General features: G+C 41.3%; 1 protein-coding gene across 1 annotated transcript in view; it reads right to left on the bottom strand.

The window, feature by feature from the left end:
* The window catches only part of AFG3L2 (AFG3 like matrix AAA peptidase subunit 2), a 39,198-nt gene extending 14,239 nt beyond the window's left edge, over positions 1-24,959 (bottom strand). Inside the window, exons 1-12 of the mRNA XM_087438958.1 lie at positions 24,690-24,959; positions 19,870-19,969; positions 19,361-19,438; positions 16,910-17,016; positions 16,609-16,761; positions 14,136-14,210; positions 9,454-9,578; positions 7,356-7,629; positions 5,992-6,129; positions 3,288-3,441; positions 1,557-1,664; positions 1,337-1,462 (exon numbers count right to left, since the gene is read on the bottom strand). Of these exons, the coding sequence (XP_087295084.1) occupies positions 1,337-1,462; positions 1,557-1,664; positions 3,288-3,441; positions 5,992-6,129; positions 7,356-7,629; positions 9,454-9,578; positions 14,136-14,210; positions 16,609-16,761; positions 16,910-17,016; positions 19,361-19,438; positions 19,870-19,969; positions 24,690-24,806 (1,555 nt within the window). The 5' untranslated portion in view covers positions 24,807-24,959. The remainder of the gene's footprint in view (positions 1-1,336; positions 1,463-1,556; positions 1,665-3,287; positions 3,442-5,991; positions 6,130-7,355; positions 7,630-9,453; positions 9,579-14,135; positions 14,211-16,608; positions 16,762-16,909; positions 17,017-19,360; positions 19,439-19,869; positions 19,970-24,689) is intronic.
* Between the last annotated feature and the right edge of the window lie 586 nt (positions 24,960-25,545).

The raw sequence follows: 25,545 nt of genomic DNA, 5'->3' as shown, positions 1-25,545 counted from the left end.
AAATTCCAAAGACCAAAGACAAGAAACAAGTAAAAAGTTAGGAGCTCTAGGACATTTAAGATGCCTGTCTTCTTCTGACCATACACTTGCATATAATCTGCTCATACTTTTCATATGTTCCTTTTTATTTCATTTTGAGTTTGGAAGGAGGTAGAGAGGAAATAGGAAAGAAAGGATCACATTTTACATTTAAAAACTCTTGGAATAAGCACATGAAAAGATGCTCAACATCACTCGTCATTAGCGAAATGCAAATCAAAACCATGAGATACCACTTCACACCCACTAGGATGGTTATAATAAAAAAGATAGACAATGAGGTTAGTGTTGGTGAGGATGTGGAGAAACTACAACCCTCATACACTGCTAATGGGAATGTATTATGGTGTAAAATGGTGCAGCCACTTTGGAAAATAGGTTGGTAGTTCCTCAAAAAGTGATCCAGCAATTTCACTCCTAGGTATATAACCAAGAGAAATGCAAACATATGTCTGCACAAAAACTGTATGTGAATGTTAATAGCAGCATTATTCATAACAAAAGCCAAAAGATGGAGATAACTCAAATGTGCATCAACTGATGAATGGATAAGTAAAATGTGGTATATCCAAACAATGGACTATTATTTGGCCATAAAAAGGAATGAAGTTCTGACACATGCTACAACATGGATGAACTCGAAAAACATTATGGTAAGTAAAAGAAGTCAGGCAGAAAAGACCACATGTTGTATAATTCTATTTACATGAAATATCCAGAATAGGAAAACCTATAGAGACAGACAGTAGACGAGGCATTGCCTAGGGCTAGGGGTGAAGGGAGTGGCTGCTAATGGATTCTTCTGGGGTGATGAAAATGTTTTAAAATTATACTGATGGTTACACAACTCTATTTATATTTAGTAAATATACTAAAAACCATTGAATTATACACTTAACACAAGTGAATTTTATGGTATGTTAATTTTATCTCAATGGAGTTGTTTTAAAAAAAAAAACTTAGCAGTAATTTCTGTGATATTTATGGATGAAATGATATGTTGTCAAGGAATTTGTCATAAAATAATCCAGAGGCAGAGGGAAGAGGGTGGAGCATAGATGAAATAAGGTTGGACATGAATTAATAGTTGTTCCTGAAGCTAGGTGATGGGTGCAGAGGGGTTCATTACACTATTTTCTCAACTTTTGTTATATCTAAAATTTCCCATAACAAAAAGGTAAAAATACATACTTGGTTGGAAGCCCCAAGGTGAGAGGAAACAAAGTGAACTGGTACCTGGTAATTGTCACTGATTTAAAGGACATACAAACAGGACAGCAGGTTATGTTCCACTCACCCGAAAACCCTGGAGTTAAGGATGCAAGTTTTCTTGCCAGTTTCTCCTTTTCCAGTGCACTATCCAGTTTTAGTGGTCTAAGGTGAACTTTGAAAATAGAGGCTCTTCCTTTTATGTCCGGTGGTCCTTGAGAAATTATTTTTAAGGAAAAAAAACCATAGTGAAACGGTTATATCTCTCCTCACGAGGACTGGACTGAACCCAATGAAAATCATCTCACCAATAAAGATTTGCCTATCGAAGCGCCCTGGCCTCATCAGTGCAGGATCTAGGATATCTGGCCGATTGGTGCCTGCCAGAATGACTACATTTGTTGTTGTGTTAAAACCTGAAAAGATAATAACAAAGATGCAATCATTATTAAATGCCATGGGGCAGAAAGCAATAGTGTGCCTGTTAAAAATGTCTCAGCACTACAGATATATCGTTACATTAAAATTTTTTTCAGTTTACCTAGTGCTTTTTAAGTTATAAATTATTTTCCTTACTAGTCATCTTGTCCTTAATGACAGTCATATAAGACTTAAAGCTTTAAGAATCAATTTTCTGGGCCGGCCCTGTGGCTTGGTGGTTAAGTGCGCGCGCTGCAATGCTGGTGGCCCGGGTTCGGATCCCGGGTGCGCATCGAGGCACCACTTCTCCGTCCATCCTGGGGCCGAGTCCCACATACAGCAACTAGAAGGATGTGCAGCTGTGACATACAACTATCTACTGGGGCTTTGGGGGGAAAAAATAAAATAAATAAAATCTTAAAAAAAAAAAAAAAAAAAGAATCAATTTTCTTTCTTTTTTTTTTTTTTGTGAGGAAGATTGGCCCTGCGCTAACATCTGCCAATCCTCCTCATTTTTGCCGAGGAAGACTGGCCCTGGGCTAACATCCATGCCCATCTTCTTCCACTTTATATGGGACGCCGCCACAGCATGGCCTGCCAAGCGGTGTGTCGGTGCTTGCCCGGGATCCGAACCGACGATCCCCGGGCCACCGCAGCAGAGCGTGTGCACTTAACCGCTTGCGCCACTGGGCCGGCCCCAAGAATCAATTTTCTAAAAACAAATTACCAAAGATTTTAATTTATTTAACTAGAAATTTAGATTATGTTGTCAATTTTAAAAATGTTTTAAAATCAATAAGATTAAATTTGCAAATGATGTGTCTAAACTCCCTGGGCCATAGGACAACCCATCGCATATTTGAAGCCAGGTGTTAGCCTCCACTTCTGACCTCTTCTCCAGGCTCAACTTGGTGTTTTATTGGCCATTTCTCAAATGCCAATGCCATGGCCACAGAGCCTTCAACCTCAGAACCTGGCACTGAAAGAGCTCAGCTGCTAATTTCCCCAAATGTGGCACTCTGATTTGAACATGTGACCCAACCACCAAACATTGAAGGAGGGGCTCTACCTTCTTATTCTCAATACTATGCCCAGCTCAGTAATGTAAACCAGTTCAATACTCGGCACTGTGCTTCCCCTTTCGAAGCACACCACAGCATCAATGTATCTTACAGCAGGAAGGATGTGGCACATCCTAAGAATTGGCTTTCCCAAATAAAAGACAAAGCTGACTAGCATGGAAAGACTGCTACTCTCTTACTAAAAGAGTATTTGAAATCTGCCAAATTCACACTTGGTTACACATGCGTTTTTCAGATGCTTCAGAATCATACATGGTTTTGAGAATGACACTATAATTCTTTTGTGAATCATTTCATCTATTTTCCTCTTATTCAACACCTGGTACAAATACCATCTTAACACCAATATTAAGTTACGGCAGGCTGTCAGGCAAGAATATTTTGCTATTAACTGCACTGGTATAAAAGAGCCTGTAAAAAGGGCTCTTTTAGAGAATGCTTTTTTTTCTGTAAATATTAGCATAAGGATTCTCCTTTTAGATATATGTAAAACAATTACAAAGCATAGTTTAAAATACAAAAGACTTGGATATTCACCATCCATTTCCACGAGCAGCTGATTGAGTGTATTCTCCTGCTCACTCTGCCCCCCGAAGTTGCCTCTTCCTCTCTTCCTTCCCACAGCATCTATTTCATCAATGAAAAGAATGCAAGGGGCGTTCTTCCGAGCAAGGGCAAATAAGTCTCGGACCTGCATAAAAATATAAATACTAGACAAGTAAATATCATTTATTTCTCGAACAAAAAATAAATATCAAGTTTCCTCTCCCATAGAAAGACAATCTTTTGTGTTACATACTGTACAGTACATATTTTGCAAGTTACAACTAGCAAAGAAGTGAAGTGGCAAATAATGAGTAACTTGGTGGGCAACTGATTTAAGGTGAGCAAATATTACTTCTGCAATCTCATAAATTATTGTGTATGTAATAAGCACTAACAATATCTGCTATTTTTAAAACATCAACAAATTAATACTATATATTTGTAGCCTACAAAAAGGTAACAGTACAGCTGTAATCTTTACATTCAATTTAAAGTTCACACTGCTCCGGGGTGCACATGTCACGCCTGAGGCAGTTATTAACAAGCAGAGACTTACTAACAGATCCAGGCAACATGGACACAGAAAGCAAAGGCAACGACCCTCCCAAGCCCATCCAGTGATCGCCCGGAATGACGGACGGTGACCTGCCCTCAGCCCCGCTGCAACAGGAGCAGCCGTGAGGCCCCTGCACACACATTCTGTCCCGCTAAGCATGTCCCCAGGTCACTAGTTTAGGTGCGTTGAAGAAGAAATAGCTGTCTCCAGGCATCACCATCAGCTAAGAGTTCAGGGTCTCGCCCTATCACCTTGCCCCTAAGACATTCAGCGACCAACTCCCTATGCTTCATATCCTTTTATTTCACTCACCAGAAGTCTCCCCATCATCCTCTCCTGCCAGAAATTCTGGGTTTTCATTCCTACATTGCTCTGAACACATGCCCTAACATAACTCATGTCTCTCTACGGCCTCCCCCATTGAACTCTAGATCTGTGATTAACAAATCTCCTACCCTCTCAAGCTCTTCCCTGAATACTTCCTTCACCTCCTTCACTGAACTAAATTTGGCTGTCCCTGCAAAGCTCTCAACTGGAAGGGGTTTTTATCTTTCCCTCTGGGCCAGCTGAAGTTGGGGTCCACCTCACACCCCATCACTACTGCTAAAATAATTTTGCTGGAAAACCACCTGCTTGCTGAGGCTCCTGCCCTGTGGCAGGCACTCTACTCTCCCGGCACTTGCATTCTCCACGGGCCTGATCTCCCACTCCCTGACCCACATCCCCCACCAGGCACCATCTTCTTAGGGATTTCCACATCCAAATGGGTCTTGGTCTCTCGGTTCCCTGACTCACCTCTTCAATCACTTTTTGCTCCACTGACATGGCCAGCACTGCCAAGGTCCCCTCTAAACGAACAACTCTCTACTGGTTTGACCTGCCTACGTACTCAAGCAACTCTCACAACCAACTCTTCACTGACTTCTTAGGTCTCCATCTCATTAGGTCCACTGCTTTCCCACCATCCACAGCTCCTCTCCTGTCTTCAATTCCTCCCTTGCCCATATTAGATTCCATGGTCCATCATTATAAACACTCAACTCCCCCATGCTCCTCCATTTTTCTAAGATGTATCTGCCTTACAAAACCCATATAAATCCACTTACTCCACCTATCATAGTTCATCTCATCTAAGATGCCAACAATGGTAAGACCCATCATTACTATACTTGCCACTGAGAAAGAAAAAATGCTGCCAATTGATAACACAGCACTTTGTTATTGATTCTAAGTTGTATCCTAATGTTTGAAACGTAATTGTGATAGCACTTTGCATTTCTACATCACTTAAAAAAAGTCAACATTTTAGACACGGGTAAAATACACAAGAGTAAAAATTTAAGTGTTTCTTTAAAAATGAATCCACACTCACACTTCCTGATTTCAAAACTTACTACAAAGCAACAGTAATCAAGACAGTGTGGTACTGGCATACAGACAAACATTTAGGTCGATAGGACAGAACTGAGTCCAGAAATAAACCTTCATGTCTATCTGTGGTCAAGGGTGCCAAGACCTTTCAACGGTGAAATAAGAGTCTTTTCAACACATGATGCTGGGAAAACTGGATATATACATATGTAAAAGAGTAAAGTTAGATCCTTATATCTCACACCATAGTAACTCAAAATGGATCATAGATCTAAATGTAAGAGCTAAAACCATAAAACTCTCAGAAGAAAACATAGGAGTAAATATTTATGACCTTGGATTTGGCAACAGATTCTCAGATATGACACTAAAAGCACGAGCAAGAAAAAAAATAGATACATTGAACTTCATCAAAATCTAAAACTTTTGTGCTTCACTATCAAGAAAGTGAAGAGACAATGCACAAAATGGAAGAAAATATTTGCAAATCATAGATATGATTAGGAGTTAGTATCCAGAATATATAAAGAACTCTTACAACTCAACAACAAAAAGACAACTCATTTAACAGAACGCAATCCTGTTGCAGAGGAAGGCAGGGTGGAAGTCATAGGCTGTGCAGTAGGGTTTGCCCTGGAAGTGTGTTCAAGGCAGTGACTGGTGAGAGATCACTCCAGGAGACAGGGCCATCTTTACCAAGTTCCCATTTCGGGTAACTAGGGGGAAGGGGGAGGAAGCTACACCATCAGAACAGAACAGAAGACTTACTCTAGCTGGACCCACACCCACAAACATCTCCAAGAACTCGGATCCACTAACAGTGATGAAAGGAACGTTGGCTTCTCCGGCTGTGGCCTTAGCTAGCAGTGTCTTCCCAGTACCTGGAGGGCCAGTGAGAATGGCACCCTTCAGATATAAAAAAGAGAAAATATATTTAACTAGAATTCATAAAAACTGTATATCCATAGATAATTCCAAGATATAAATCTGTCTATAAATTTCAGTAATATACACTAAATATTTCTGAAACATCTGAACTACAGTAGAACATTTTTACATTAGTAAGAAGAGTAAGAAAAGGATTATTACAGACTATTTTGTTTAAAAAAAATTGGTAAGAATGTGAAATCTTAAATACTCTTATTTTATAAGATTTTTTAGTGTTGCTTTTTAGGCCTTTCTATCAGTATATAAAGGGTGACTTAAGCTAGGAAACGACTAATAAACCAACTGAGGCTTACTTAAATAATTCAAGGAGACACAAACACGACACTCCCAATTTACATTTTGCTTATTTTCTTTCCTTTAAAATTTCACAAATGAAGTAAAAACATAATGACCCACGATGAACTTAAAGAGAAAAAACATAAGTATTTTCTCAAACACTATAATGGAGATGCCTAAGTATGATGTGAATAAGTACTTAAGTAATAGCAAATTATGAAGTTATAAAATATGACTTTTTATCCATATAGGCAAGACATGAAATCAAGAAAATGATGATTCCCTTTACAAAAGATTTCTTTAAAGTAAATTTTATTAATGGATTTTTAAAAGAATTAGTTAAATTTTTTTTGATTCATTTACTTAATGACCTAGCCTGGCCCTGGGAATACACAGATCAGTAAGGCTGCCCATTGCACAGTGGGCACAGGGATGTCTGCTGGGAGGAAGGAAGGTGAAAATTAGTGCTCCTGTCTCTTCCCCACCAATTCCTGTGCCACGAACCTCAGTGCCAGGCCCAGGCAGAGGGTCCACGCATACCAGCTGAGGGAGAGACAACTGGGTGACAGCAGGCAGCATATGCTCAGGGTACTACAGCTGCTGAGAGATGGGGTGACTAAATCAGACTTGGGGGGAAGGAAGGCAAATTGAGGAAGGCTTCCAAGAAGAGAACACAAATCTTTTCAGGGGTATACACACTACATGCAAAAAGACACATTCACAGAACAACTGACCCAAAAAGACTCTTGAGTTAAGCAGAGACTAATAAATTAAGAGAGAGGAAAGACAAAAACAGCTACATTATAGTAAGTAATCAAACCATAAAATTATAACTTCAGAGATCAAAAAATAATTCAAAAGACTTTGGGTTAATGAGTGGAAAACAATCTTCTGAAAGTTCATTTTACCTTTGGTATTTTTGCTCCTAGGTCTTGATACTGCTTCGGGTTTTTCAAGAAATTCACGAATTCCATTATCTCTAGCTTGGCCTCCTCACAGCCAGCCACATCTTTGAACTTCACATCTATCTCATCCTTTAAGACTTTGGCAGTGGTTTCTCCAACACTGAAGAGTCCACCCATCCCTCTGCCTGTTCGACCAATACCAGCAGGCCCTCTTCGTATGGTGTATAGTAAGAAAGCGATGATGAGCACCGTGGGCAGCATGCTCAGGAGAAATGAACTAAAGGGAACCACACAAAGCAGTGACATGTTTTTAAGACTGTTAATCTTTGGCTTTTAACACGTTTTGAAAGATACACTTTTTGATAACTGCTTGGGATAATAATTGCATACATTTTCTATTTTTATGAAACCTGAATATTCTAATATTTTATCTCAGGCTCAAGGAGAATCTTAAGTGTGTCAATATCACTGAAGTAGAATCACAGAAGACCAAAAAAAACCCTGTTCTTAACATGTATGCTGTCCATTGATATTTTATTCCTATCCCAATAACCACTGTTTATGCACAGTATAGACCTAAAAAGCTGTGATTTATTACCATTATATCTGAGTTTCAAAGAAATTTCTTTTGTATTACTCAGTTAAAAATTTTAACATGATCCTGGTATTAGCATGGCTAAAAATTCCAGTTCTCTTATTGGAATGCATCAACTATTCTGAAGAGATGTCTTCCAAGTATCAAATCCTTGCTAAGTTAACAGCATATCAGCTTCAAAAGCTCTGCATACAAAGATGAGCGCCATCTTTCTACCAGTGCCACAGAGGCCACTCTGTGCAGCTTGTGCAGGCTCAACAGACTCCCAGGGGAACTGGTGTGCCCTCCCACCTTGTGCTGCCCTGGAGGGAGCTGCTTGGGAATGACTTAAAGTCTGGGGATGACTTTTGTCTTAACAAAGTTAACTTGAACACAACTATGACCACAGATATACACTTATATTGGGTAATATATAATGCACTTAGTTTAACTTACCCTAAGAAATCTGGATCAAAACCTTGTACATGGTTTACGTCAAAAACAAAACAAAACCAAAGCCAGGACTTGCTTTCTAATTTTTCATTTATTACAAAATTTTAAATGCTGCTACAGCAGGCAGCAAGAACCATGAAAAATTTATCTTTGGTTTATTTCTGGAGGAAAAAAAAATGCACTGACCATAAAAGTTTAAAGAATGATACAACACAACTTTTTGTAATGTTTCAGCACCAGCCTATAGAGTTAAATAATTATATGATAGCCTCAGGCCGAGGGATATATGTGAAATAATCTCAATAGCATTCTGGATCTAAATACTGCAGGTAGATCGTAGGTCTACACAAACCAAGATTCAAGAAAGTTCCTAAAACTGAGTAACACAATCAGCTCGATTAACACACTAGCTATCTGTTTTCTGCTCTTTTACATATATAGAAAAATTAAAATTTATTTCTACTTTCACTCTCAAACTGGTACCTCTATAGCAAGGTATACCTTCTGCATTTAATGCAAATGGGTAACTGCCAGGAGATCTACCTGAGTGTATGTGGATGAGCACTGAAAGGCAATATAATTCCCAAATAAGCTCAAAGACAGGTGACTCTTGCAGTCAATGGGCCCTTCTTGAAAGACCCAGACTTGTAAGTGGCCTCATTAAAGACAAATGACCTCTAACGGAAGAAGCAGCTCTGACAAGAGAGGAAGAAGAATTAAAATCCTAGAAAACTCTATGAAATATAAATGTAAATGACAGTAAAAAGGTGGGAATGCCACTCTTTAACCCAAAAGGGCTCTTTATGCTAAAATCCTACAAAAGTACAGCACATTGGACATTAATATCCCAAACCACGGCCTAATCGAGATAAATATAAATGTGTAGAAAATCAATCAGTCACTAGCAAAAACTAGTAAGTTACTAACGGTTCAGAAAAAACTCTGGCCAAATTGAGATAGACCTGTTTGAGAATATAATGTGTAACTTGCCACCTGGTGACGGAACACACAGTGAACCACACAGAGCACAGTGAACAGTCTTCCACACGTTTCTGTGTTTTCATTGCTTCTTACCCATCACTTTCAGCAATGTAGACAACAGGTACCCGATTCTCCCCTTCTATGCCCAATTCCTGCTGTAAAGTTTCCAGATTCCGCTCAAAGGTGTCCACACTGCCAATATTAAACCAGACGTATTGCTATAAAAACAGAAAAACAAAATATCCTAATTTTGTTAGGGAAATGAAGGGGAAACAAAGGGTTCAATTCACTAAAGGATTCAACTTATTAAGAATTTTTCAGAAATACTGAAAACTTACAAATTAAAAAAAAATAGCAATAATAAAAGACTGGCTTTAATGATGTGGTGATTAAGTATCACTCAGTGAGAACACTTGGCAATCCTTGGTAAATAAGCATTTCTTTAGCAATGTTCCTCAGTGGTTCTAAAATTATAAACTCAAAAGAATGAAAAATCTATCTAAAAAGAAAATCCTTTTCATAAATAAATATGCATCCTTTTCCTCTTCTCCATTTCCCAGGTATTTCTCAGCTGCCTATTCCCAAACTAAAAACAAACGTGACACAGTAATAACAGCTAAAGTTTACTGAGCACTTACTAAGTGTCAGGTATTATTCTAAGCCCTTTATATACATTAATTCATTCAATCTTCAGAACCACCCTAAGAAGTAGGTCCTATCATTAAACATTGGGAAGACATCCCCAAAATCCATTGAGAACAGAAGTGTGCTTTGCTGCACTAGGCGTTACCCTCTATTGACTGGATCTGGTGGGTTTCTGAGGACCTAGAGAGGGACGCCTGAAGGGCCTGAGACAACAACTATGTTACTGATGGGGTGCAGGGCAGGTCGCCCCAAGCTGTGCCACTCTGGTATGTGGATTATTTCAAACTGAAGACAATAAACGCTCAAAAAACTCTAAAAGAAACTTTGGCCTTCCCCCTAACTGCCTAAAAGAATTTAAGATAGAAGGCCTGTTCCAGGAAGGAGCTAATACCAGGAGATAACTATAGCATAACATAAAATAGGTGTGATAAGAAAGGTACCCACAAGGGCCGGCCCCGTGGCTTAGTGGTTAAGTGCGTGCGCTCCGATGCAGGCGGCCCAGGTTCGGATCCCGGGCACGCACAGACGCACTGTTTCTCCAGCCATGCTGAGGCCGCATCCCACGTACAGCAGCTAGAAGAATGCACAACTATGACATACAACTATCTACTGGGGCTTTGGGGGAAAAATAAATAAAATTAAAAAAAAAAAAAAAGAAAGGTACCCACAAGACCATCTTATCAAAATTCTGTGTCCTGGGCCACATCGTCAAACATTTGCTTTTCCATCTCCATCTGAATTACTTTCCTCTCCTTTGAAGTCCCAAACCACTACCCCCAACATGCTCCTTTGTCTTTAGCTGAAGATGCTCTTTAACCTGGCAGCTCGGCCATTTTGGCAAGTTACTCAGCTTTTCCTGGGTCTCTCCCATGTGTACATGTTGTAAAGCTTTGTTTGATTTTCTCCTGCTATTCAGTGTCATGTCAATTTAATTTGTAGCCCAGCCAGAAAGGGCCCCGAGTGGGTAGAGGATAGTCTTCCTCCCGCAACATTACCCACCAGTACAGACGTATTTCACATTGTGCTAGTGTTTCCTAGCTGAATATCAGCTGTGACTCTTAATGTCCCCATCTGACAGATGAGAAAACTACAGGGGTGACTTCACTTGCCCACGGTTACACCTCTAGTAAGAGGCTGGAACTGAGCATAGGCAGTCTGGCTCCAGGCCCAGGGACCCTCATCACCACGTCACACTGCCTCTCTTACACAACCATGAAAACACTAATCATAACAACTCACATTTATGGACTTTTACTTTATACTAGACCCTATTTCAAGCACTTTGCAAGTATCAGCCGCATTTTACAGCACAAAAGACTTAGTTCCTCCTTTAACCTGCAATCGCTTAAAAAATTTTTTTTTATCAAAACAATAAGTCTATGATATAAAACTCAAGACAATTCGAGAGTAATACATCATCCCATATTTCTCCCACCAACCAGTGTTACTGAGTGGGGAATATCACTGTGGTATGGCTCTCCACATATCTAAAAACAAAAGATGGAGAGTAAGTTTTATAATATAACAATAGTTCTTGGTAAGTTGGTCACTGACAAAGCTACAAAATTCCTGTGGCTACAAGCCCTAAAACATGTCAATAATAGATTAACCACGTGATGGAGCATTCCCTTACTTAGCACCTACTCTCAACTGGACAATATGTTAAATGCATGACTCCACCAGAGTCAGGGCGGACCAGCAGCAGGGAGATTTTGGGGATGAGATCTAGATAAGAACCCCTGGGGGTGGGGCCCAGCTCTCTAGATGATTCTCATGCACAGTGAAGTCTGAAAACCACCACTTTCATGATCTCATTTAAGCACTAAGCCCTAAAAGAGTATTACTAGGGCCGGCCCTGTGGCTTGGTGGTTAAGTGCGCGCGCTGCAATGCTGGCGGTCCGGGTTCGGATCCCGGGTGCGCATCGAGGCACCACTTCTCCGTCCATCCTGAGGCCGAGTCCCACATGCCGCAACTAGAAGGATGTGCAGCTATGACATACAACTATCTGCTGGGGTTTTGGGGGGAAAAAATAAAATAAATAAAATCTTTAAAAAAATAAAAAAATAAAAAAAAAAAATAAAAGAGTATTACTGTCGTTCCCTTTTTTTGCTGTTGTTGTGAGGAAGATCAGCCCCGTGCTAACATCTGCCAAGCTTCCTCTTTTTTTGCTGAGGAAGACTGGCCCTGGGCTAACATCCATGCCCATCTTCCTCCACTTTATATGGCAAGCCACAGCATGGCTTGCCAAGTGGCGTGTCAGTGCGCGCCCGGAATCCGAACCAGCAAACCCCGGGCCGCCGCAGCGGAGCATGCGCACTTAACCACTTGCGCCACCGGGCCGGCGCTGTCGTTCCCATTTTAAAGATAAACCGAGGCTCAGGGGAACTAGGCCATATAGCTAGTAAAGAGTAGAGCTCAGCTGAAGCTCAGTCCGTCAGACTCCAAAGCCTGTGCTTATACAGCACAGCACGGTAATTAATATCGCTACTCCATGAGCAGTAGGACACTGAAAATCTTACGTCCACTTCTGAAAGCTCGAAATAAACAAGCAATACATATTCTCTGTACAAAACTAAGGAAATACAAACATAAAGAAAATAAAAAGTACCTATAACCTCAACATCCAGGGATAAACGCTATTAGCAATTTTGATTCCATCTCTTCAAGATTTCATAATATCCCTTTACAACCTTGAAATACATGCACCATTTGAAAAGAAATTAATATAAAACATTAACTGTAATATAAAGGAGAAATAAAAAGAAAGTAATCTATAATAAAATGGTATGAATTTCAATAGGCAAATGCTCGTGCATGTCAATACTAAATGTAGAAATTGCCTTCTACGGAAGGGCACTGCCCTACTGAGAGCCACTGCTCCAGCAGGAGATGAAAGCAGGGGAAATGAAGAGTCCCTGCTGTTAATGAGGTGCCCAGTGTGGACATTTATCTGTTTCTAACTTTATGCTCTATAAACAATGTTTTGGAAGATGTCCTTGTATAGACATCTTTACATGCATCCTTAATTATTTCCCTAGGATATAGTCCTAGAAGCAAAATTACTGAGTGTGTGCATACTTTCAAAACTGCTGATATATATACACTGCCAAACTGTCCTCTTGAAAGGGAGTGCCAATTTAATTCCCAGCACTAAAACTCTGAGGAATAGTTCTGAGAAAAAAAAAAGTAGCATGGTCATTAATGAACATTTCACCATAAGATAAAGAGAACAGGGGAAAAAATCAGGACAATTAAAATAACTTTCCAAAAAGTGACTGAAATACCAGAGCCATATGACTTTACAAATATTCTCGTATTTACTGAAATGCTATCAGACAGAGAGAGATGGTAACCATCAGTTCTAGTTTTCCTTAAATGTTGCCCCATCCAGGCAGGATGACTAGGAAATGGTTGAACAAAATCATCCAAGAGAAGAGATGCAACCTGGTAGAGAGGTCTGGCCCTGGGGGGTGGTCTTAAGACTGCAGGACACCAAGCAACTAGGGATAGGTCCAGGGGGTCAGGCCCAGAGGAGAACTAGGAATCACCTGGGAACCTTATCTGCCCCTCTCATCTCCTCTCCCCAATAATCCCCTCAACCCGGTCTAGGGTCTCTGGAATAGAGTTCAAACTGGTTGGGCACAAAATACAAATTATTTTAAAAATAGGAGAAGAAATGGAAATTAAAATAATATAATATCACAAAACAGCTGGAAGAGATGATCAGAATGCTTCTTAAACTGATTGGAAAAAAGCTGTCTCAAGACATAAACAATTCTGATTTTAACTTTTTACTAACCAAACAACTGTTTTCTCAGTTTTGAAAAATCACACATGATACTGGAATACTGAAAACTGGGATTTCACTCACTGTTTACTAAAGGTAGAGCCAAAACGATTACCAAAACCAAACAAAAACAAAAACAACTGACCCAATCCTTGTATCACAATTACATATACACAACATTCACACTGTCATCCGTTTGTGAAGATTACAACTGTTGCACTGCCCAATTCTATTATATCCTGTGAATAGAGCTACTGCAATGTGAAGGAATGTGTGCTTTTCAGCTTTAGATCTGGAAAGTTAATTTACAGCTAATTCACATCAATTAATAAAATCATTTACCCCATCAACAGGAGTTTTTCCTGGTGTAAAAGTCACTCGAACAAAACGCTTGTTGACGACTTCCAGTCTGTCTACCTGGAATTTTAAAAAGTTAAATATTCAAACAAATTTACAGAAAACACTCGAGATATTCTTAAGCTCATTTAAAATGCACAGGATATTTCACACATACAAGGAATAACGAGTAACATAAGGATGCTCCATGTTCCCCCCTCTGGCTAGAGAAATAAAACATCATAGACACGGTTGAAGCCCCCAGTCACACCCTGTCCCCAGAGGCAGCCACTTCTGCATAGGTGCTGACCGTCCCAAACCACGTCCTAGTACTTGTGCCACATGCAGACATAACCCTAAATGGACACTCACTTTTGCCTGTTTTTAAACTTAATTTAAAATGGTCTTGTTTAGTATATATTCTTCTACAATCTTCTTTTTCTCCCTATCTTTATATTTGTGAGGTTTACCCACGCTGACATGTCAGTTCTGCAGAGTATTCCACTTTATGAGCCCAGCCCAAGTTATTTATCCATTCTCCTGTTAAGAGACATTTAGGCTGTTTCAAAATGTTCACTATCACAAACAATGCTGTTACAAACATTCCTGCATATACCTTCTTGGTATATGCGTTCTTGGACACATCTTGGTATATGTGTTCTTGGACACATCTTCAAAAATGTCTCTGGGACATGTACCTGTAGACAGATACAGTAAGGCTGGGTTGCAGGGTACACATATCTTTACCAGACATTGCCAAATTGCTGTCCAAAGTGGCTCTCCAATTCACATTCCCTGGCAAAATATTCCTATTGTTCTACATCCTTACTTGCTATTATAAGAATTTTTAATTTTTGCCACTCTATGGGAATAAAATGGTTTAAACTTGTTTTTTTCTGTAACCTCCTAACCATACAGGATTCTTAAGAACACTCTTAAAATCATCATCCCAAGGCTTCTGACTGACGTGGAGCATGAGCCCATGAGCCCTTTGGCAGAGGCTTGTTTCCCGCTGCTGTCTGCTTTGGCAGGAAGTCTGGAAGGTATGAGTCAAAAATGGAAAGTTAGGGAGCCCCAGATAATTCCAGGAGGAGCTGGAAGAGGGGACTGACTGTTCCTAAAGGCAGTCAGTCCAGAGAGGAGTGACTGAAGTTCTCTACTCCCCATAAAACTGTTGGGGCAACGGCAGACTGATTCCAAGAACCAGCGGGGCAGAAGGCGTGCAGCTGTGGAGAATCCTCCCCAAACATCTGCCGCCACACTCTGAAGGATGGCTGCAGCCCCTCCACACAGACATCAGTTACTTCTTAGAAAGCAGGCTCCCTACAACACCTGGGAATTAGACATATCATATCCTTGCTTTCATGAGAGAAATACTTGCTTCAAAAATCTGAGTAGAGGGCTGGCCCCATGGCTTAGCGGTTAAGTGCGTGCACTCTGCTGCTGGCGGCCCGGGTTCGGATCCCGGGCACGCACCGACGCACCACTTCTCCGGCCATGCTGAGGCCGCGTCCCACATACAGCAACTAGAAGGATGTGCAGCTATGACATACAACTATCTACTGGGGCTTTGGGGGGGGGGGAAAAAAATCTGAGTAGATAATCATTCCCATTTTTCCAATCCTCACCTTACTGTACAACCTTTAAAAATAATTTTGGATTCTTTATACTACCTCAGTTAGTATTAGTACTTTATCTTTATATTATCCACTTCATTGATGAAAAATCCAGTCTTGAAGGGTTAAATAACTTCCCCAAGGTTACACAGCAGGCCTAATCCTGGTTCTCTTATTATCACTTTATTTCATCAATTCTAAGATGGACGTTTTTCATATTTTAACATCTCAGAAATCGGGATACATTTGACAACTGATGTTATTTCATAGTTTAACTGGCAGCTTACTAAATTTTTCTTAGTAATACATAAAATAATGTGTCTTACAATCAACAGCATCTTAAACATGTTGAAATAGGGTCTTACAGGGTAAAGACCCAGCCAGTGGTGACAAAGGCTCCCACGCAGCCCTACCCGAGCCCTCACTTAGAGCCCGTCTGCTCTCGTTTAAACACTCTGAGTCACTTATTCACAGCCCACAGGACACTAAAAGCAGTAAAGACGTAAAGAAGCCAGGAGAGGCTGGCACACTACAGCAGGGAGAAGAGGCAACCAAGGGCACACGAGGAAATGATGAAGCAGACAGAGGACTGCCAGAGCAACAGTCGGGAGTGGTTGTTCCTAAACTAGGCTCTGGTATGAAGGTGAAATAAAAGGATTTTGTGGTAAATTTTGGAACTGTTGGGTCAAAACAAACAGGTTTTTTGGTTGCAGTACTTTCCAGCACTAAAAAAATCCAATACAATAATAGTAATTTTACGATGGACAAGCTTGGCTAACTAGTTGACTGTTTTTTTAATTGGTCTAATCTACTGAATTTCACGTTTTGAACCACTACAGACACCAATCCCATAAAATACTTACTACTCCTTTGGAAAGATAGTTATTGACAAAGTCCTTCCATGTGATTTCTCTCCCGGAGCTCTTGAACAGGAAGTAAAACATGACTCCACCCCAAAACAGAGCAGTCCAGAGAAAGTGCATCCTGAATTCCTTGTCATCCCATGGAAAGTCACCCTGGACAAAGAAGGAGACAGTTTCTGTGAAGCGTCACAACATGATCTATGCTATGTTGGACACAAATCTCTCCCAATGCCATTAATGCCTCCCAACCTTTTCTGGGGCCACCTCAGAGCCCAAAAATTAACACAGTTTGAAATCAAACCTTCTGAAACCTGGACCACCAGTGAGAATCATCTTTCTTGCCACCGCGTTTTCCACCACCACCAACTCCTCCTCCAGAAGGGCGCGGGGTAGCAGCTGGCTTTGATTCTGTTCATAAACAAAGAGTGTATACAGCAGCACAGCAGGGTTTTATATCTCTCAACAATGTTTTCATTAATACAGTTTAATAAAAGACATTGCAAAATACATTATGGCCAACTGATCAGCTACTAAATAAAGTACTATGAGGAAGGATGAGACTAATACAAAGAGTTAACATTCAAGGAGGCTTGTATCTATAGCCAGTGCTATAGATACATTATCTCATGAAATCTGCACAATAACCCAATAACCTACTACGTATACTACAGTTACGTGCTGCACAACGACATTTCAGTCAACAACAGACTGCATGTACGATGGTGGTCCTATAAGATTAGTACCATATAGCCTAGGTGTGTAGTAGGCTATATCATCTAGGTTTGTTTAAGTCCACTCTGTGATGTTCATACAATGATGAAATTGCCTAAGGAGGCACTTCTCAGAACGAATCCCCGTTGTTAAGCGATGCATGACTGTATACCCATTGTACAGACAAAGGAACTGTAGCTTAAGTAACCTGATGAACAATTTGTTGCAGTGTTAGGTGACAGAGAGTGAGTGACCAAGTTGGGATTTGAATGCAGGTAAGTGAACTCCTGAGTTCCCACTTGAAGGTAAAAAGTAAGTGCTCCTCTTTCCCACTCCCATGAAGTGAACACTGCTAAGAGTTTCTTCTGAAGAAAAGACATGATTTTGATAACTGGCAAAACAAACAAACAAAAAACACAACAACAAAAAACCTCACCCACATACAGTTAGTTTGCAAGAATCTGAAATTAGTCACTGTTACGGGTTGAACTGTCTCCCCCTAAAATTCATATGTTGGAGTCCTAAGCCCCAGTAATCTTATTTGGAGATAGGGTCTCTACAGAAATAATCAAGTTAAAATAAGGTCATATGGGTAGGTCCTAATCCAAAATGATTGCTGTTCTTATAAAAAGGGGAAATTTGTACACAGACATGCACAGAGAGAAGGCAATGTGAAGAGACAAAGGGAGAAGACAGCCTTCTACAAGCCAAAAAGAAAGGCCTGGCACAGATCTTTCCTTCATGACCGTTAGAAGGAACTAACCCTGCCAACACATGGATTCTGGACTTGCAGCCTCCAGAACTGTGAGACATACATTTCTGTTGCTTATGACACTCAGCTGTGGTACTTTGTTATGGCAGCCCTAGGAAACTAATACAGTCACTAACATCTTCCTTTTTCCCCCCATTTCTATATCCTCTCAAAGACCCATAAATGCCATTCTGTCTTCAACTACTGCCAAGTCACCCCTCTACTGTGCAGGATGGGAGGCTGCACCACCCAGTCAAAACTACATGGCACTGTGGCTACCTGACATGTTCACCCCACCGTGATGCATATAAGGAGCTCCTGCACCTCTGTCTTAAATGAGGAATGGTCTGAGAGAGGCAAGCCCTACCTGGAACAAGGCACAGTGCTGGGAAACAAAGAGTATGCACATTTCTAAAGCTGCCTGACAATATTCCATACCTCTCTGGGACAAAATAACATATACACAAAAGGTATCCAACAGCTTGTATTTAAAAAGTGGACCTATTATCATTAATCTGCCCCCAAATCAAGATTAAAAGACTACCTACCATGCCGCTGGGCAACAATGCAGATGTCACCTACGTCACCAATGCTCCAATCAGCCCACACTAGCCCTTCTCCCTTCCCTTGTCCCTTGGCCTTGCTTTCATTCCTTGAGCTTTGAGCATATATTTGTCTCTCCAACTAGATCCAAGTTCATTTAAAAACAAGGACTGTATTATATCTTTCCTTTCATTTCCCTAAAAAGAAAGGATGCCAATTGAATGTCAACATGTGCCAGGAATTGTGCTAATGCTCTCACACAGGTGAAATGGGGGCCAGGAGGCTCAGGGCCCACACAGTCCCCTCAGCTGCCCAGCCCTAAGAAACCCTCTCTGAATCCCTAAGGTAAGACAAGGCTCTGAGGAACAATTTGAAAAACACTGCACTATACCACAATATGTGTTAAATAAACTGCATGTATTAGGTTTCTAAGATTTTTCTCAGTGGTTTAAATTAAGTGTCAAATATATATATATTTACCAAATATGCAGTTAAATGAGACTGATATTGATCAGTCAGTACCTCTAAGGTGACCTTAAATTACTTCAGTTTGAAAAATGACAAGAAAATATGAACAGAAAACTAAGGTGAAATGAAATACAGGGTCTGTAGAATTTTATATGTATTGTAACCTACAGTTTCAGAACTGCCTTAAGATAACACTTTCTTTGTTCAGTGAAAACTTTCACCAACATCATATGTTAGGGGAAAACAGTAAGTTCAAACACAATCTTTTTAAAAAGGTACCTTTCTTTTCTCCCATGACTTCTTTAGGTTCACTAGCTTTTTTTCCATTTTTTCCATTAGGAAAGTATTTTTCAAACCCTGTTAGAAAAGGAAAAAAAAAAAGCAAATCCTCAAACTAAAATTCATCAGGTTTTGTGTATGTGTGTTCTTTTTTAAAGCAGTTGATACATCATTAAAAAGCATAAGCTAAAAGTCTAACATTTTTTGCATAGGAGTAAATCAAAGTCTAAATAATATAGTTCACAGCCCAGAGATGTAAAAGAAAAAAGTCCCATTTGCATGCCAATTTCATTACCTTACCTATAAAAATGTTACATGTGAAGGTGACACATTTTCATTACCACGTCAGACAGGAGGTAGGGGATGGATTATAGGAGGAGACAGAGGTTAAAAGTCAACCTGGTTAAAAGTCAACCTGAAACACCTATGAACCTGCTTAGTGAACAGGTGCTGACAGCATGGCTCTTTAACAGGAATGTAGAACATTATGGTCATATCTAAGTGTTTACCTTTTGGAGGTCGAGAACAGAATCTTTGATAAGCGGCAATTACATCTGTCAAAAGAGAATTTCTGCTGGTGGCTGCTTGAGTTGTAGCATATCGATAAAGCTGCAACACGATATATAAATAAAAGCATCAAGGTTATATCAAGATAAAGATTTTAAAAGAGCTTCATTTATTAATCATAAAGGGGATGAAATGTTTCTCCCTCAACATGTGGTTACAGACTAGCACAGAATGACCCCCCCAAGAGATGACTAAGGTTGTCTGGAACTGTGCCACTCGACTCCAGCAACAGAACCAGGAGACATAAATTACCATCCAGAAGACAAAAGTACTTCAAAATCAGACATAAGTTAGAACTGCAGCCCAATTACAATTCCCTGCCAACACATTCACTTTGGCATTGTTTACTTAATCTGCGGTATTCCAAAGACAAACTCTGCCACAGAAAATCTGCTGCTTCATGCTGACTCATTTGCAGGGTCGATAATACTGCAAGAGTATTTACCTGAAATTACAGAACAATGCTGCTCATAAACATAATACTAAATTTATCTTAGTTCAAAGATAAGAAAGTTATGGTCCAACATCACTAATAACTCTTATACTAGTAATATTTGCCAAAGATATTTGCTATATTGTCACCCCAGTGAGAACCCTGGTTATACAAGTCCCATTAGGATACATCTCTGCTCTAAATAACATGTTGCTAAAAAGTTGCTTGTAAATACAGTCTAGATAAACCGAGGTATAATGTAAACAAACTGAAGAAGCTCCCTATTAAATTTTTAGCTGCACAATTAAAAGCAACCAATGGCAAGGTGCATCAAGGGGATATATCCAAATTTGGCAGTGAAAAAGTTCAAGTAATCTTAACCTTTTGCAAAGTGAAAATTCACCACCACTTTTTGGGAGAAGAAGTTTTTATATACAGATGAAAAAGTTTACAGTGAAGTTCATCTGTATTTGCATCCATCATCATTTGCCTCCTTTATGTCTGCTGAGAAAAACAAAAACATATAAAACCATTTCACATCCACTAGCATGGCTATAATCAAAAAGACAGAAAATAACAAGTGTCGGTGAAGATGTGGAGATTTTAAAGCCCTCATACACTGTTGGTAGGAATGGGAAATCGTGCAGCCGCTTTGGAAAAGTTTGGCATTCTCAAAATGTTAAAACGTAGAGTTACCATTTGATCTAGCAATTCCACTCCTACACAAGAAAATTGAAAACATAAGTCCTCACAAAACTTTGTACATTAATGTTCATAGCAGCATTATCCACAATAGCCAAAAAGTGGAAACAACTCAAATGTCCATCAACTAACAAACAGATAAAATGTGGTATACTCACACAATGGAATATTATTCAGCCATAAAAAGGAATGAAGTACTGATAAACGCTACCACATGAATAAACCTTGAAAACATTATGCTGAGTTAAAGAAACCAAACACAAAAAGTCACATATTATATAACTACATTTATATGACATGTCCAGAATAGGCAAATCCATAGAGACTAGATTAATAGCTGCCTAGGGCTGGAGGAATAGTTGGGGAGAAATGGGGAGTGACTGCTAATGGTTACAGGGCTTCTTTTTGGGTGATGAAAATGCTCTGGAATTAGTGGTGATGGCTGCACAACTTTGTGAATATACTAAAAACCAGTGAATTGTACACTTTAAAATGATGAATTTTATGGTATGTGAATAAGAAATGTCATCTAAAAAACAAATTAAAAAGAACTGATTTAACCTCAAATTAATACACAATTCTACGCAGCAAAGTAGGACAGAAACACTGACACTGTTCTTGATTGACAGCAATGCTGGTCTGAGAAAATTTGGAGCTTCTGTTATTAGGCCCTCCCTGACCCCTGGGAACACTTGGCCTATGAAATAACCACTAATAATGGATAAAAATGTATCAGACATGAATAAATAAAGTTTTTCCAATGCCAAATCCACTAAGGGTGTAGATTAAAATGACCTGTTATTCAAGCTGGACAAGGCAACAAGTCACACCGATTTATTGAGCCATCTACTCCACACCAGGTGCCGCCAGGCAGTGGCAAGTTCACAGGGCAGTCAGAACCAGTCCCTAACCCTAAGAAACTTAGAAGTGTAAAATCAATTACAGAATAGTGTAATATGTAAACAATACAGAACCTCTAAGTATAAGGAACAGAGGGAGCACAGAAGAGGAAGTGATTACATGTTTAAGGGACCTAGGAATGTTACAAGAAAAGTGACATCTAGCCTGGGATTTGAAGGACCTATAGTACACCAGGCAGACAGTGTCAGAACTTTTAGTTTTGTTAAAGCTGAAAATGTGAATTTTTTGCAGGATGATCTTCAACCAAGTCTCACGATATTAGGAGCCTCAGTTACGCATCTGTAATGGGAGAAAACCACTCTGTCTGCCTAGTTCTCAGGGATACTACTGTGAGGATTAAATATAACAACATATTAAAAAGCACTTTTCGTAAAAGCACTTTTAAAATTGTACGGCAATACCTAGATTTAAATGATCATTTCCAATTATTCCGAAAGCTATTTGAGAGCAAGGGTTCTTTATATCACCATATAAAGCAAGTCTTTGTCACAATAAAGCTTAGTACAGAACTGGGCACATGGTATGTAGTCCATAAAGGTTTATTGACTAATAAGCCCCCTTTAAGCTCTATTTTCAAATTGTGTTGACCTGGAATACCTGTAGCAATAACCTCTGCGACCACGTTTAACACCGAGGTTGTTTTCTATCAAAGAACCATCAATGAAACTTTTCTCCTCCGCATATCTAATCTAGGCCCTTTCAAAGAATAATATAAAAGACAACAATTCACAAAATTTAAGTTCAGAGCACCTCATTTTACAGGACTAGCTTTCATGCTTGACAATACGAGCACTTTTTATTTGCTTTATCATCAGACATATTCCTCTGAGCGTAATACCTGAGAACTGACATCTCACACATCAAAATCTTTTCCCCAGGGGGCCGGCCCCATGGCTTAGCGGTTAAGTGCTGGAGCTCCACTACTGGCGGCCTGGGGTTCAGATCCCAGGCGCACACCGACGCACCGCTTCTCCAGCCATGCTGAGGCCGTGTCCCACATACAGCAACTAGAAGGATGTGCAGCTTTGACATAGAACTATCTACTGGGGCTTTGGGGAAAAAAAGGAGGAGGACTGGCAACAGATGTTAGCTCAGAGCCGGTCTTCCTCAGCAAAAAAAAAAGAGGAGGATTAGCACAGATGTTAGCTCAGGGCTGATCTTCCTCACAAAAAAAAAAAAAAAATCTTTTCCCCAGGAATCTCACTGTGAGAAGTACTTCAGTCTCTGACCTTTAACAGCAGCACGAACCTAAAGGAAAATCTTTTCCATCAGACTCCCTTTCAGGCAGCACAGTAATGCCCCGATGTCCCCATCCAGATCTTCAGAGCACTACCAGGGAATATATGTCACGGACCCCCAACAACCAGCTGTTGCTGTCAGAGCAGGGGACTTCCTTATACCTCAGCACTGATGATTCACACGGACAACAGGCCTTTTAGATAAGATCTCTGACACAAAAACTGCAAATTTACAAGGCAGATCTCCACCTGCTCATTATATGTCTGAGACCAATATTCACTAGGGGCGAAAGGAGAGGGATTAGAGCAAGGTGACATGGGAAAATGGATGCAATGCAAGAAACTGAAAAACGGCCTAGCGCAGGGCAGCATGGAGTGGGAAAGAGATGAAGATAATCCAAGACTGGCAAGGGAGCTTCAAAGAGTAAAAATTACAAATGCAGGTACTATTAATACCCCATTTTAAGTGGAGAGGCTGAGATAATTTCCTCCAGGGCATTTGGTTAGTAAGGGGCAGGTTCCTGTGACTGACTCCAGGGCCTTAATCACCATGCTCTCTTGCCTGTACCTGTGTACCTCTAGGTACACCAGGGCAAGGCTGGACTCTAAAGAACTGACAGCCAGCAAGAAACTGTGTCACTGAAATAGCTGACATCGACTACTCACTACACGAACCTTTACTTGAGACAGATGACTGCCACGGCTGTGTCAAAACAGTGTCACCACTTTAGAAAAACTATTACCATCGCCCACTCGTGTAGAGCCCTGTATCTGCTGCTTACCAACAACATAGTCTCTACTATGACATTATTAACAATCATAGTTAATGTTTATTAGTATTTAATATGTACCAGATAACAGAATGCCGGCAACAGCCCCATTCAAGCAGCCCCATGGGAAAATGGAGGCTCAGAGAGGTTAAGTAACTTAACTCCAAAACCTGCGCTTTCACTACATTATGCTCATGCTGCCGACTCTTAAAATAGATACACCCAATATATGCATTCTACTTTCCAACGTCACGAAAGCAGGTGAAACGACGGCAACCAATGCCGGAAATATGACAGATAAATTCCTTAACCTTCTCAGGTCTCAGCTGCCTTATCTGTAAGACGGGTTCGCCCTGAATGAAGTCAGAGGACCCTCCCAGAGGACAAGCTCGGAGTTCCCTGACGCACAAAGATCTGATTCCATTGGAGAGGCATGTTTTCAAAGTTCCAATTCGATGCCCTGGGTTTGACACGCACAAGCGTGCTCACGGGACCACGGGGCACAGGATCTGAGGCGCAGGCGTCCTGGCACTGAAAGGCAGCGCACGCGGCCCCATCACGCGAGGAACCCGCCGCGCACACCCGGCCCGCCGTGAACGCACCCAGGGGCCGGTGACCTTGACGCCCTGCTCTCGCGGGCCGCAAGCGGGCCCGAGGGCCGGGCCAGGGGCGGAGGGCGCAAGGCGCCCAGGACTCACCGTCTGGAGACAGGACCGCTCGGTGAGGCCCACGCCGCCGCCAGGCACGAGCAGCCGGGGCAGGCCGCGGGGCCAGCAGGCGCCCCGACCCCACAGCAGCAGGCAGCGGTGCGCCATGGCCGCCGGCGCGGCCCACTCGGCCGGGAACGCTGCGCAGGCGCGGCTCGGCGACCGGCAGGCGGGCGGCGACAGGCGGCCTCGGGCAGCGCGGGACGGCCCGGAGCGGAAACGCCGCGAGAGAACACTGCGGGCCCACAGCTCACGGGCGAACCCACGCTCTGGACGCTCGCGCCTTCTCCGACCCCGCCCCTCCCCGGCGCGCTGACGTCAGCCGTAGAGTGGGCCCTCGGGCCCAGGGCCGCTTCTCCGGCTGGGCAGCATCCTCGCTCAGTCTTGCCTGGAGGTGGGGCCTAAGGGGAGGAGCGTGCAGGGCAAGCGGCGGGCGGTGGGCGGGGCTGGAGGCGGGACCGAAGGGATGAGCGCGGAGGGCGAGAGGAGGGCGGGGCGCGGGCCTGAGGGCAGGAGCAGCCAGGAGACGCGGAGAGGGAGTAGCAAAGGCTGCTGGGACCACAGACAAATGGACCTTTCCCTGGTCAGGGCGCGAAGCCATCTTCGACATTTTAGGCATACGCTCTCTCACTAAGTCACTTGTCAAATACTTTATTGAGCGTCTAATCAGTGTCTGGCATCATCCTAGGCTCTGGAATGCCAAAACACACATCCCTAACCTTAGGAGAGCAAGGCAAAGAATCACGAACCAGTGAGTGAGCTAAATGCAATAATAAAAGTGTTGGGACTGTGACATCTAGCTTGGGCCCATCAGGAACCGTTTCAAAGAGAAATGATTCTCAGAGAA

Source organism: Ceratotherium simum, chromosome 14, assembly GCF_057802395.1.
Source record: "Ceratotherium simum simum isolate JZ-2026a chromosome 14, ASM5780239v1, whole genome shotgun sequence".
NCBI lineage: Eukaryota > Metazoa > Chordata > Mammalia > Perissodactyla > Rhinocerotidae > Ceratotherium > Ceratotherium simum.
Note: the sequence above shows the minus strand (reverse complement) of the source record. Positions and strands in the feature narration are given on the sequence as shown.